This window comes from Mizuhopecten yessoensis, unplaced genomic scaffold (assembly GCF_002113885.1).
Source record: "Mizuhopecten yessoensis strain PY_sf001 unplaced genomic scaffold, ASM211388v2 scaffold11157, whole genome shotgun sequence".
Taxonomy (NCBI): domain Eukaryota; kingdom Metazoa; phylum Mollusca; class Bivalvia; order Pectinida; family Pectinidae; genus Mizuhopecten; species Mizuhopecten yessoensis.
This window is the reverse complement of record NW_018408908.1, coordinates 22,557-37,538: the sequence shown is the minus strand read 5'-3', so window position 1 is coordinate 37,538 and position 14,982 is coordinate 22,557. Positions and strand designations below refer to the sequence as shown.

The 14,982-nt window shown below is 36.2% G+C and overlaps 1 protein-coding gene across 1 annotated transcript in view; it reads left to right on the top strand.

Moving 5' to 3' along the window:
• LOC110467075 (neuroglian-like) overlaps positions 1-14,982 on the top strand; it is a gene marked incomplete at its 3' end in the record, with an annotated part of 317,409 nt that overhangs the window by 286,071 nt on the left and 16,356 nt on the right. The window contains exons 5-6 of the mRNA XM_021523975.1: positions 8,353-8,634; positions 12,765-13,138. Of these exons, the coding sequence (XP_021379650.1) occupies positions 8,353-8,634; positions 12,765-13,138 (656 nt within the window). The remainder of the gene's footprint in view (positions 1-8,352; positions 8,635-12,764; positions 13,139-14,982) is intronic.

Genomic DNA, 14,982 nt, shown 5'->3' with positions numbered 1-14,982 from the left:
TAGACGTCAAATCAGTGTTAACCGTAGACGTAAGATCAGTGTTTACCATAGACGTCAAATCAGTGTTTACCGTAGACGTCAAATCAGTGTTTACCATAGACGTAAGATAAGTGTTTACCGTAGACGTCAAATCAGTGTTTACCGTAGACGTTAGATCAGTGTTTACCGTAGACATCAAATCAGTGTTTACCATAGACGTCAAATCAGTGTTTACCGTAGACGTAAGATCAGTGTTTACGGTAGACGTCAAATCAGTGTTCACCGTAGACGTCAAATCAGTGTTTACCGTAGACGTAAGATCAGTGTTTACCGTAGACGTCAGATCAGTGTTTACCATAGACGTCAAATCAGTGTTTACCGTAGACGTCAAATCAGTGTTTACCGTAGACGTTAGATCAGTGTTTACCGTAGACATCAAATCAGTGTTTACCGTAGACGTCAAATCAGAAGAGTTGAACTCCTCGTTAAGTATGTCTGACTAAGTTAGCCTTCATTTTCATAGTGTCATAAAAACAGCAGACCCTAAAATGGTGATTACAGCATGGGGAGATTGAGAAAAAAAGCATATTAACACAGCATTTTTTTGTATGCAAAATCCATTTTTACTACCAAAAATGGAGTAATTGGTTTAAAAAAATGACAACAATTAAAAGACATTGAGGCTCGGCACCATTTGTCAAGTGTGTGACTTTCACACCTCTACAGAAAGGAGAGCTGCTTGAACACCACCCATGCATGCATTCACGAGTTACATTTCTTCGTGAACTCTACTTTCTTCAAGTTTGCCTCCTGTGCTGGCAGCTAAACATTGGTGTGGAATCCCTTTGTCATGAGTGAAGTTTATTTATGGTACTGAGGCCAAAGACGTTGTCTTGACTTTACTTCCTAACCGCATTTTGCTTTTACCGGAATTTTACAATGTGTAATGGTTACAGTAAATTTTCAATTACACGCTCAAAAAACAACTATACTGTCATAAATCTCTGAGGCGACATCGCAGATCACCTTGCTAAGGAAGAGCTAGTTTGGACCGCAGAGGAATTAGAAATTGGTACTATGCAGCTGTTCTCTGCTTAATGTGTTAGCGTTTTTCTGTTTTAATTAGCTAATCCTTTGTCTCAAGCTCCTCCATTAATATTTAATTGATGAATGGTATTCTTTGGAGGAAATTGAGCAAAATGTTCAACACCGCCACAGTTCCGTTTAAAAAAAGTCCATGAGACTCTCGCTGTGAAAACCTTGGGGTAGCGCCGATAAAACGACAAAATCTAGATAATTATCAGTCTTAACTAGACAATAATTATGGCACTCCTAAACAGTGCTGGATGTCAGTCACATTGGTTGGTTCATGTTGACCAGTTGTTGCTCTAGATTGTTGTGATCAGTATAAAGAGGGCCACACTGTTTTGATCAGCTCATGTAAAAAATGAATTAATCAACTTGTTCATATATATATAAGCTTTAGTTGTTACCTGAGAGAAAGATAATCTCTGACATTATTAAATGTACCTGGTGTTTGTTAGTTATATCAACATCAAATCGATCATCATAATCATGTGAGAAATACTCACAAGCAGGACATTCAGTTTTGGGGAAAGTCATCCTGATAGAAAGGGAAACAAGTACCAGAGTAATATTGGTAGTCAGTATCATTTCTCAGAACTAGGTCAGATGAGGTCATCTAAGGACAGCGAGGTGTGTGCTTGTGGTCACTGCTCATTAACCATATATATGAGTCAGATGTGTGAGATGTTGTCTTGTGTTTAACCAATAAACAAAACAAAAATTAGAATAATAAATCAACAGGATTTTATTCTGTCGAAAAAAAAGAATAATGGATCAAATATTACATCTTAATATCCTGACTTTGAAGGACATAAACTAAAAGGTTGTCAAATACAAGATAACAACCTATCAGCCTACGGTCACATCCGAGTCCTGTTGATCTGCTAATTAACTTATTCTCTCCAGAGGCTAATTGACTCGTCTTTGTCACTTGATCAATATCATTGTCTCCCCTTCAGTGTTGGAGGAACGCTAATAGTATATGGAGTGGTCGCAGTCCACCACATGGAGATGAACGCACCAACACCTTTTGAGTCAGAGTTTAGGTTGAGTCATATCATACTGGCGTAGTAAGGCTAACTAGAGATTCCCATCTAGCTAGGTCACAACAGTGTTTGAATTCAGTATGATATAGCATGTGGTGATAGCATCTAGGTCAGATTGGCGTTCACTTATATTAGTGTATGCAAATGTGCACACCTAATGTTGAGCGTGGGTTGCGATTTTATGTTTGGTTACAGTAGTTAAATATGCTTGATATGCATCAGGTGAGATTGAAACACTGTATCAAGTCCCAACTGTGTTTGAACTGAACACGGTATGTAAATTGATTTAGTGTAATGTCATGTCAAGAACACACATCCAAGTCGGATCAATGTTTGAATTAAGTGTATAGCTTACAGATCTGTGTACACATAATCATGAAACGAAAACATCTAGGTCACATCAGTGTTTTGATACATGCAACATGTAAATTGACCGTTAACATATATAACGATGCTTAATATAACAACAGTGTTCTCTACTTGTTTACATACATGTTTGCATTATTTTTATCACTGTTTGTTTATTGTGTTTGAAGTATTTTACTAAACAGTTTAGGATGTCCTACCAAAAATATTTTTGAATAATTTCAAGGAAAAGGACTATATACACAAAGAACTATTTTCACTCAATTTATTTTCAAATTTGAACAAAGAGAAATAATCATTTCAAAATAGTGCGTACATTACGATGTACATTGCATCTAAATTTTTCTGTTAAAACAACATAGATGATGAGGCGGAGTTTTTTTTGCATCAATTCCAATACACGATTCTAATGATACATTTATTTTGCAGACACTAATTAAACCATTGAGGTCAATATGTTAGAGACACTGCTAAGAGAACATGATGTCAAAGACGCTTAAAATGAATAGTGTCTGATAGTTAGTATCAAACGGCTCTTTTCACAAGCACTTAAGTTGGACGATCGTCAAAGATAGCATGCTAGCTTCGTGGCCATCCCTTGAGAGGGTTTATGGTGACGTATCACTGTATTGCCATGTGTAATGTGAAATACACATCTGTTGTCGATGACGACGCGACGAAGCCACAGGAATCTTCCACGGAAATCCTCTTTGTCATTTGTAATTCTTCATATCGCTGCATGTGACAAATTTGAAATTAGGGAATGACACTATGGCCAATTAATTTGATTTGTCATATATATGCAAATTAGCACTAGAGCGTGTTCAGACTCTTAATGAAAGATTTGCACAGCAAAAGAAAACCTGAGGTCAATAAAAATCAACTTGGGAGTGTACATGAGTCAGTTTAGCCTGTGTGACTTTATTATACAAATGTTGTTCAAGTTGTCAGTTTGGAGCTACGAACCAAGGTGTTCCAATCTCCCAAGTGATTGTCCCAATCCGTGTTAATGGTAGCTCTTAGCCAGTGTAACTTCGTTAGTAGCTGTTGCATCACGGAGTAATGCTTGTTAGGGTCTGATTGCATTTCGAGCATAATTAACGACAAGCATGTGATCCTGTATCATCATAGCATCTCAGCGGACCTAAATAACAATTACATTAAGTGTGCTATGATTTTTCCAAACCCCATCATTATGTAGCTATAAGCTCCCACGTCCTTGTGGTGGCTGTTGATTGCTTGTCTGGGTAAAAGGCAGTAAATGGTTCTAAATTCAATCTGTTTGTTAAATTGTTGCATGAATTTTAAGTCTGAAATGGATTATAATTGAACCTGTACTGATATATAGATAGCACAAAGCAGCAACTAAGCGACTCAATATTTATTTATCATGATGATAAAATTTGATTTTAATATATTTTTTCATAATGATTTTAACATCATGCTTTCTCAGTTTAATCTAACATTTTGATCAATAATGAATTTTGAGACAGTGTAAGGTACATATACTGAACTTTCATGTCTAAAAACCTGGATAAAGTGGCCTTTTATCTGCATTATCGTCTAGTTCACACAAACATATACCCAAATGTGTACTCCAAATATCTGTATATACCAGACCTCCATCTGTCTCAGCTAGTTTACAGGAGCAATCCTGACTGTGTACTCAAAAACCTTTATATACCAGACCTTCATCTGTCTCAGCTAGTTTACAGGAGCAATCCTGACTGTGTACTCAAAAACCTGTATATATATCCAGACCTTCATCTGTCTAAGCTAGTATACAGGAGCAATCCTGACTGTGTACTCAAAAACCTGTATATATCAGACCTCCATCAGTCTCAGCTAGTATACAAGAGCAATCCTGACTGTGTACTCCAAAAACCTGTATATACCAGACCTCCATCTAAGTCCCTGTTTAAATTTATGAATAATTGAACCTGTCTTAATGGAAACCTGCATATACCGAATGAAAGCTTCAATCCCTGTAGTGGCCATGCAGTTAGACAGGATTCACTGGTACATTAGATTCAATTACAGAATAATTTGATATGTAATGATAAATTATAGTTTATATATAACTGTGTAAGCCTTCCATTGCCTTGGCTGTTGTAGATGTGATAGTTTGTTGTTATGTTTGCAATATCAAGTGTTAAGATATAAGGGTTTTCCCTTATTTTCATTTTTGTAATTCCTTCTGTTACCGCATTATGGAATGTGTTCTTCTGTGAAGAGCAATAGTGTTTACCTATGCAAATGAGATGTCTTACCATATAAGGTATCGTAGTATATGTTAATTAGTCAATAGTAACTTTTGACCAATCAGCGATTACGTCTTGGGGTGTTGGTATTGCCAGCTTCAGTTTCATTCCTCGTAGTGCTGGCAGATTACACTTGTTCGTTTTTGGCTTACCCACCCACCAACCCCTGCATCGCCTCTAATTATTTGCCTCATGGTCATGAGTTTTTTGTGTAATTGTTGTTGTTTTTTTTGGCAATTTATTACATGCTGCCCCTTTGTGAGGTTTCTGTGAGTTTTATTTTTAATTATTGCCGCTTCATGTTGTATGTTATATGTTATGTTAGGTGGGTTACTCACTCTATTGATCGAGACTTTATAAACAACTATGTGTATATTTAGGCTTTATATTCTTGGGGAATGTTGGCTTTAAATTCTTGGGGAATTTTACCCCCAATCTCTTAAATAGATTATTACTTCACTTTATCTGTAGCCAGTTTTCTCGTGGTAAATTTAACAGATACATTCTCTGGGGTGGCTATGAGTCTAGTCGCTTCTCTGGATGCCTCCAGAGTCTAGTGACTTCTCTTGCCTTCTTCGGAGTCTAGCGTTTCCAATTCATAGTCTTTTATAGCTTCTCCATGGATATTAGGAGTCTAGTCGCTTCTCTGGTACTTTCAGAGTCTAGCTGCTTCTCTTGTTTTCTTTGGAGTCTAGCTCGCGCTCTTTATCAAGCTTCTCTGTGACTTCGCAGAGTCTAGCTTCCGTTAAATCCTTATCAAGCTTCTCTGTGACTTCGCAGAGTCTAGCTTCCGTTAAATCTTTATCAAGCTTCTCTGTGACTTCGTAGAGTCTAGCTTCCGTTCAAATATTTTGAGAATAATTTGTTACTATTAGTAGGTTATAGAGTGAGTAGCCCCTGATACGCCAAATGTTTACAGTAGGTTTTAGTACTTGTTCTTTGCTTGCACATTCATATCTGTGTCTTAACTCAAGTAATAAACAGGTTAACTCTTTCATTGTGTGAAGTTATGTATAAAAACGTTTTTGTAGAATTACAAGTAAAATAGTGATATTGATCTTTAAACTGTTTTCACAAAGCATATTAATGGACTGCCCCAGTAATACAGAGTATTACCTGACACACTGGTAAGAGTCTCGTAGAGTTAAGTTCTCCCAAGCCCTTGTTATGTGTGTTAATTAAAGTAATCCTTAATGGGGTTCTGAGTCACCTGCCCGTTTACATGTTTGTAGTTTTTTGACGAGTAGACAAATGAATGAAATGTAATTAATTGGAAGGAAGACATTTATTGTTTAAATACTCCCTGTGTTAAGTGATATACTTCCTCTGCAATAATGCTCTCTGATCTTTGATGATTTTTCTAAATAATCACAAATGGGTTGAATATTGATCCGTATTAAATTCTTCATCAGTTGTAGAGCTGTGGTCAGTAACTCTACCAGGTGGAGCTCATGTGAGCACTTAGATCATTGCTGTATTCACTTTAAAGAAGCACACTTGCCCAGTATTAAATGATCATTCTCACCTCTTTGTGGGAAAACCAATATTAATGGTTGGACAAAAGATTACAGAAAAATTAAGACTTATACACCATTGTCATATACACCATTGTCATTATTCTAGGATATGAATTCTAAATTTCAAAATTTTGTCATGCATGAGGGGAAAAAAATTAAATCAAAGTTTCCAAACTTTCATACTTGTCATTTCAATTTATAATATAAATGATAAAAATAAATCTTTGCAAGAATGCCATTGATTGTTCAGATTTCAAATTGTTTTTAATAAGTAAAATAATTGCAGTCGTACCGAGTTGATTGTATGTGATTATAGACAGGCACCTCTTGCATTGCTGTGCGTTCAGGATCGCAGATGAAAACTTAAACTATAATTGCGATCAGCAATTGATCCATTGAGACCTATTAATAATGTACACATGCATGATTTTCCAGGGAGATAGGCATATCTGCTTAAAATGATTTCCCCATTTCATAATCGTGTTCAGCCAAGTCTGTTGAGACTGTGTTGTTTTTGTGGGGAACTGTTTACAAAGGTTCATTTATAGATAAGCTTGCAATTTCACAGACTTAATAGGAATAATCACAGATAAAGTCCTAAACCATTTTTGAACCATATAATTTGATGTAATTAATTTTTTAGTTGAGTTATAATTAGACTACTGTGAATTGCATACTTACAAATAGACATTAACCGGCATCAAAATAAGATTTTAGTTGGAATTGCTTGATCATTCTTAGGACAAAATGCAGTCTTATAGTGCTTGCAACAAAATTGCAATGTATTCTATACACTCTTGTTCTGAGTATTTAATTAAACTCTTGTTCATTATTAGCAGATTGCTCAGTGTCAGCTGATTGTTCAGTGTAAGTGTTCAATGCCAGCTAATTGGTCAGTGTTAGCTGATTGTTCAATGCCAGCTAATTGGTCAGTGTGAGCTGATTGTTCAGTGTAAGTGTTCAATGCCAGCTAATTGGTCAGTGTTAGCTGATTGTTCAATGCCAGCTAATTGGTCAGTGTGAACTGATTGTTCAGTGTAAGTGTTCAATGCCAGATAATTGGTCAGTGTGAGCTGATTGTTCAGTGTAAGTGTTCAATGCCAGCTAATTAGTCAGTGTTAGCTGATTGTTCAATGCCAGCTAATTGGTCAGTGTGAGCTGATTGTTCAATGCCAGCTAATTGGTCAGTGTGAGCTGATTGTTCAATGCCAGCTAATTGGTCAGTGTGAGCTGATTGTTCAGTGTAAGTGTTCAATGCCAGCTAATTAGTCAGTGTTAGCTGATTGTTCAATGCCAGCTGATTGTTCAATGCCAGCTAATTGGTCAGTGTTAGCTGATTGTTCAATGCCAGCTAATTGTTCAATCCGAGCTGATTATTCAGTTTTAATTAATGGTTCATTATCAGCTTACAGTTCAATGTTAGCTGATTGTTCAATATAAGCTAACTGTTCAATATGAGCTAACTGTTCAGTGTTAGCTGTTCAGATTTAGCTGTTTGTTCAGTGTGAGTTGACTGCACATTTGAGGGCCTTCAGTAATTAAGAAATATCTGTTTTAGAGTTTCACAATTGAACACTTTTGATGTATATAATTAGCTTACTTTGAATTAGGACTTCGCAACTTTACTTTTTGACTTAGTTGCACATGTAGTTAGCAGATATTACCAAAGCTGAAATATAAATGGGCCTGAGGTTGGTCTAGAAGGTATTTTTTCCAAAGTAATGAAATGGTTTTCAATACTGACAAATTTGTATTCATTAATGCTTTTTTATCAACAAGTGCATAAAGTCGACATTCTGCTTGCCTTTATTACTTAAAACAAACTAACTTTCCATATTCATTAAGTCAAATTGAAATCTGTATTTGGAAAAAAAATGTACCTGATGTTCATTGTGAAAACTTAGCTGTTACTTACCTGTATTTACACTTTCAGTCAGGGCAAATCACATTCCCAAACATATATTGTTGTTTTAATAATTCTAGACAAAAGTGTTTGATTTCATGACAAGATGAAAAGATTGGAATAATTTATTGTTTTACAGTCCTTTATAAAAAGATAAAATCTCTGATCAATTGATGTCTTTTTGTATTTTACAGAAGTTGCCATTCAAATTCCACCGAACGACAAAGAAGCAACGCAGGGAGATAATATCAAGTTTATCTGTAAGGTCCACCCTGATGTTCACAACTTCCACATGAAATGGAAACACAACAGTGCCCTCATAGATGTATCCTCAAATGTGGAAAAATATCAGGAAATGGACAATGGTCAAACTTTCATCATTCGGAACGTTGGCCGGTATGATTCTGGGATATACACATGTGTTGCTACGTCCGGCAGTGATAAGGACCGAGCGTCGGCAACACTGACCATCAAAAGTAAGTAGGTCAAGTGTTTTATCATTTAGCAACACTGACCATCAAAAGTAACCAGGTCAAGTGTTTTATCATTTAGCAACATTGACCATCAAAAGTAAGTAGGTCAAGTGTTTTATCATTTAGCAACACTGACCATCAAAAGTAAGTGGGTCAAGTGTTTTATCATTTAGCAACACTGAGCATCAAAAGTAAGTAGGTCAAGTGTTTTATCATTTAGCAACACTGACCATCAAAAGATTTAGCAACACTGACCATCAAAAGTAAGTAGGTCAAGTGCTTTATCATTTAGCAACACTGACCATCAAAAGGAAGTAGGTCAAGTGTTTTATCATTTATCAACACTGACCATCAAAAGTAAGTAGGTCAAGTGTTTTATCATTTATCAGCACTGACCATCAAAAGTAAGTAGGTCAAGTGTTTTATCATTTGGCAACACTGACCATCAAAAGTAAGTAGGTCAAGTGTTTTATCATTTAGCAACACTGACCATCAAAAGATTTAGCAACACTGACCATCAAAAGTAAGTAGGTCAGGTGTTTTATCATTTAGCAACACTGACCATCAAAAGATTTAGCAACACTGACCATCAAAAGTAAGTAGGTCAGGTGTTTTATCATTTAGCAACACTGACCATCAAAAGATTTAGCAACACTGACCATCAAAAGTAAGTAGGTCAAGTGTTTAATCATTTAGCAACACTGACCATCAAAAGTAAGCATCAATCACTTCATTTCAATCATTTTCTACTTGTTTGTTCTCAGGACTTATTTTCTGACCTTATCATTTCCTTCTATTGATTAAAAACACACTTCAGACTACGCTTCCTTACCAAATTGCTAGCTTGGGATTACTTTTCGGGTCTAAAGGTCAAGGTCACCCTTACTATGAATAGAAATTTGATTTCAGTGCACTTACTCAAGTTCCCTTGGGTTATCAGAGCACAGCTTCCTTACCCAAAAGTCGTGCTTTGGATTGATTAAGTCCAAAGGTGCAGGTTACTTTTAATATATATAAACCATAGCTTTTGTATCACACATGGGTTGCAGTGGCCAAATTGTGGAGGCATCTGACTGTCTACGAACACTAGTCCTCCACCACTTGGTCAGGGCTTCGAGGCCTACATAACCAGGTCCTGATCGCAGGTTGTTCTTCAGGTACTCATGTTTCCCGCCACCTCCAAAGTCTGGCATGTCCTTAGGTGACCAAAGCTGTTACACAAAAAGGATAAAACAAACCAAACTATACCACATTAATACCACAGTATTTAAAATCAAGCAACAGTATCCCTCTACTGATTGAGGAAGTGTTGCTCAGTGATGCATTATTTAATGTTGTTTCCAAGAAAAATGAGAAAGGCAACTCCACTAAATTGACTTTGGGTGATATGAACGTGAAATCTGGTTCATTTAGAAGCTTAGAATTGTTTTGTGATGTTTTAACTTTTATCCCGAGACAGGAAACAAGCTGTAAACATGTACATCTTCACATTAAACTCATAGCATTGGAAAAATGGAATTTGATTCCATTAGTGAGGCGATCATGAATGAGATGTACGTGGAGTTCCAAGGGACTGGTGGGGCTGGTTTTTTATAGTAAAAAAATATAATACATCAAACTTTACGACACCGACAATTGAATCGGCGTCTTTGCAAATTTGACACTTGTTCCACTAGCGACACCTCGGGAGCTGTAAAACCAGAGGGCTCAGGCAGAACTAGATCATTGTTTGGAATTTGTAACAATAGTTTGGCAGCACTAGGGGAGAATTTTCTGTGTTCAGGTCTCGTAAAAAGACAATCACACATGAGTCACACCGAGTCAAAATTGTGATGCATTTTAGAGCAGTTGTCACAGAGGCTTGTCTTAGGAGGTTTTCATCACATACAGAACATTACCAAAGATTCCCAGGGCGAACTTCAGGCTTAAAGCCTTCTATACCAGCATATCAAAGATAGGTTAAAAAGCCAAGTTCTAGCAAAAATGCTCAATGATTTCTGTTTAAAAGAAAAGAAATATTCATTAATAACTTTGGATGAATATTTATCACATCAAGTTTCACTACTGTGTTCGTATTAATAAGAATTAAAATGATGAAGTTTTGATCTATGTATTTTAGGATGCTATAGAGTCATTGTTGCTGTAATTTTACATGATGTCATTTTTTCTGGCTCAATACTGAACCTTTTGTTTCTTTTTTAGTCAAAAATCCATTTGTCTGTTTTCATTGTATTTAACATCTGATAACATCAGACATCCTGCAGAATTATCGCACGCTTTAAAGAATTGACCTGATCCTATATGACGTTCAAACCTTTTTCCTTGGGTAGATTTATGTTAAAATATGAACTTTATTAATTCAATAATTATAAAACAAGTTCAATAAACTTTGAATGTACTTGATAAAAGCATAAAGGGGTCAGAATATAGGAGGAAAATGGAATAGTCAGGCAGGTGTGACCCTTTTATGTGTGATCAGGGAGTCAGAACCCTGGCAGTCTCGATGAAACGCTGTCTTAACTGCACCACAGTCGTCCACACCAATTTATGTTTAAATCTCTTTTCATAAAGTACATCTATGTTTATTGAGTTCTCCTTTAAATTATGCACAATTAAACCCCCAATCCCACTAGATGTACCATATACCTCCTGTTATAGTACATGATGCTATACCCCTTTAATCAACAGTGGACTGGACTAGATCAATAAAGTGAGAGTTCATTTCAGTTAATCGGGGGGGGGGGGATTGTTTAATATAAGAAAAACAGAAAAGAAAATATAACCTTAATCCAATCCATGTTGGAATCTGCGAGGAATATTATGTTTCCAAACAGACATTGTGGGTTAGATGTTTACTGTCACAACTTCCTGTGGTTGTCATAGCAAAAACCATCAGGGTCCAAACCAGCTTTTTTGTGCATCACTCAGGGTTTCATTGTTTATAGACAATTGTTGATGCATGTGAAATGTTGTGAGAAGCAATAAACTTGACAGTTCAAAACAAAACCAGATCTGGGTTCCATCAGTCAAAGCCTGGTTAGCTTACCTTCATTGGATTCAAATTTTGTATGAAGTGTATCCTCAAAAATGATGGTTTTTATGTAACACTATTTTTTTAGTATATATTAAAATGTTTTTATAATGAAAGAAATAGACCCCAAGTAAGATTTGAACATTTTATTTGACAACTTGCTGACCTAAAAGTGTTTTGATATTCCTATAGTTTTGTTGTTTGGCATACTTTAAAGTTACAAAACTATTAAGTAACAAAGGCCTGAAATAGTTTCATAGGTCCTGGATTTTTAAAACATTATCATAAAATGCTCCAATGAGAAATAAACTCAAAATACAGTAATACATTTTTAAAATTGTTTGCTGGACACAGAGAAATTTGTAAGAAGACTGATTTTACAGGTTCATGAAATGAGTTAGAAAACATGAATTATCAACATGAACAGAATTTTGCTGTTGCGAGATGTAAACAAACGACAGTTGGTGTCGTATTGACTAGAACTGAGAAAGTTAGTCGCTTCGTACATAAACACTCTAATTCTTTTGTACCCCCCATATCAGGTCGTACCTTAGAGATACCAACGGCTTCATCAACGACATTAAAACCCCCATACTCAATGATTTCTCTATGGTCTTCATGAACAAATGATGGTTTAATGTTATATCTAGCTATCACATCATATAGTAGTGAGCCTCGCTTTGGATTTCATTATCACTATCTCAGAGTCAATAATACTTATAATGACCCCATAGATATTGACCTTCATGTCACAATGCAAGTCAGACACCTTAATATGATGTTGGGTCATGTTACTTACTATTAGGCCATGCAATCACAACATTAGATTCTTATTGGAGACAATAAAATATAAAACTGCATAATACATTGGGCTGTATGTCAGTTTATGGACTGGTCTCTCAACCCAAAAAAGGTACAAGCACCAACAATGCATATGGATCAAAAGCTCTTTTGAAATTATACGTTTTTTTACTTTCAAGAAAAATGATTTCATCTCTTTCAAATTTTGAAATGTATGATTAAAAGCGTTTTTTCCACATGACCTTAGAATCATATTTTGAATCATTTGAGGACTAGTATTAATTTTTTTCTGTATTTCCAGCTTCTCCAGACCCTCCTACGAGAGTGGAAATTGTCACATGTTCTGGTCACATGGTAGACCTCTCCTGGGACCAGGGAGACGACGGGGGTTCCAGCATAATATCATATCTAACACAGTTCAACACATCAGACAATCCAAACTTCTGGAATAACTATTACGAGGAAATTCAGGGAGATAAAACAACAGGTATAGTGAACTTATCACCGTGGGGAGAATACTCATTCAGGATGTTAGCGCGGAACAGTATCGGGTACAGTGAACCTAGTCAACCAACACAGACAACTTGTTCAACGCCACCAGACCATCCAGACGGAAATCCTAAAAATGTCCGCACACTCACACATAAGAAGAAAAAGCTGATTATTGCATGGATGGTGAGTTTGATTTAAGTTTCTTTACTTCTCTTGGTCTTCATGAAGATTTTTCTCATTTCATCCTATGTGAAAATAATAAACCAGTCTAGTACTTTTCTAATACTGTTGTTACAGAAAGAAACTAAGCTTCACTTTGTACTTACCACTTGCAGAACCACAAATTGCATCCAAAAAGTATTTTTTATTAATCAGCCCTTATTTCTTGAAAAAGTAAAGTTCTTATATGATTAAGACTTGATCTTTTGATTTTTACTGTAAACGTGCTAATTGTTATTACATTGTCAGAAGTTTGGCTGTGCACATATCGTTTCAGGCATTTATACCTACTTTTACTTTTAAATGAATTCTATACTTCCATCAACAAGCCCATGCCTGGTAATAAGCCCACCCAAATCTTTCGCAGTTCAGTAGTAATAAGCCCACCCAAATCTATCGCAGTTCAGTAGTAATAAGCCCACCCAAATCTATCGCAGTTCAGTAGAAATGACGACAAATACTGTTCCATGTTCCTGTAATAGTTGAGCCCCTCCCCCTAATTCCAGTAAGAGATTTTATGTGTCGGCGGCCTCTCAGTAACACGTGTTGCATTATTTGGCGCAGTGATGCATGCCATATTGTCTAGCCCCAATTGTTGATAAAGCACTCCATGCTTTTCATTCAGGTTAAGCAATTTCTATGTTTATTCTTTCTGTGGGTAAGAGAACTGAAACTGAAACAATATCTACAAGTGCATAAACATTGACAAATCCTAAGGCTATGTACACATCACGTTTCTACATGACAGTCCTGTGCTGTAGCCATGGAAACTGCCCTGTCATCAGTTCTTGCTCAGATTATCTCAGATATCGATAATTCAGAAAATGACATATCGTTTTTGTTATGTCATTTTCATTTCCTAAAGTGTAAGAAAGAAATTTAGTGGAAATGAATTATTACACTTGAAAATGAAATTGCCTTGAGTATAAGTACATGTGGTGCGCTTTGTAGATTTCCCTTCATGAAACATCTAATCGGTTCTCCAACTTAAAACCACTTTCACTTAATAGAGTTTACATTGTGATAGCCTGACAGTAGTTTGAGAACCACATTATTTGTCTGAGTTCTCCACAAAATCATACTGCTAACAGGGTATGATATTGTGATAGCTTGACAATAGTTAGGGATTCACATTAATTTCCGAGTTCTCCTTAAAAATTATACAGTTGCAGTTCCCATCAATATTTTCATCAATAATGCATCAGCATGGAAATACTAGATTTACTCAATGCTACATTTTAGGCATCAGAGAGGATAAAATGTCTTAACATTGAATTTAGGTTGATTTCCAGCTCGCAAATGACCTCTTTTTTACCATAATTAGCCTGATAAACACACAACACAAGTTGTTGTTAATCTGAAATAGAGAGTATGGGAGGAAGGGGGTATGATACTTTAAATGGGGGATGATACTTCAGACTAGTTTTAAATTCTGCCTATTAAGTAATAGTTTAACTCGGCCTATTAAGTAATAGTTTAACTCGGCCTATTAAGTAATGAGTATAGGGGTCGCGGTGGCCGAGTTGTTAAGATGTCTGACATTCAGCTTCATGTACCACTAGCCCTCCACCACTGGGTTGCAGGTTCAAGACCTACATGGGGTAGTCGCCAGGTTCTGGCTGAAGGTCGGTGACTTTTCTCCGGATACTCTGGCTTTCCTCCACCACCAAAACCTGGCACGTCCTTAAATGACCATAGCTGTTAATAGGATGTAAAACACAAACACACAAAACAAAATTAATGAGTGGCAGCTCCAGATCAAACAATTGTTGTCAGAGATGCCCTGCTAAGATACATGAGATATGCAG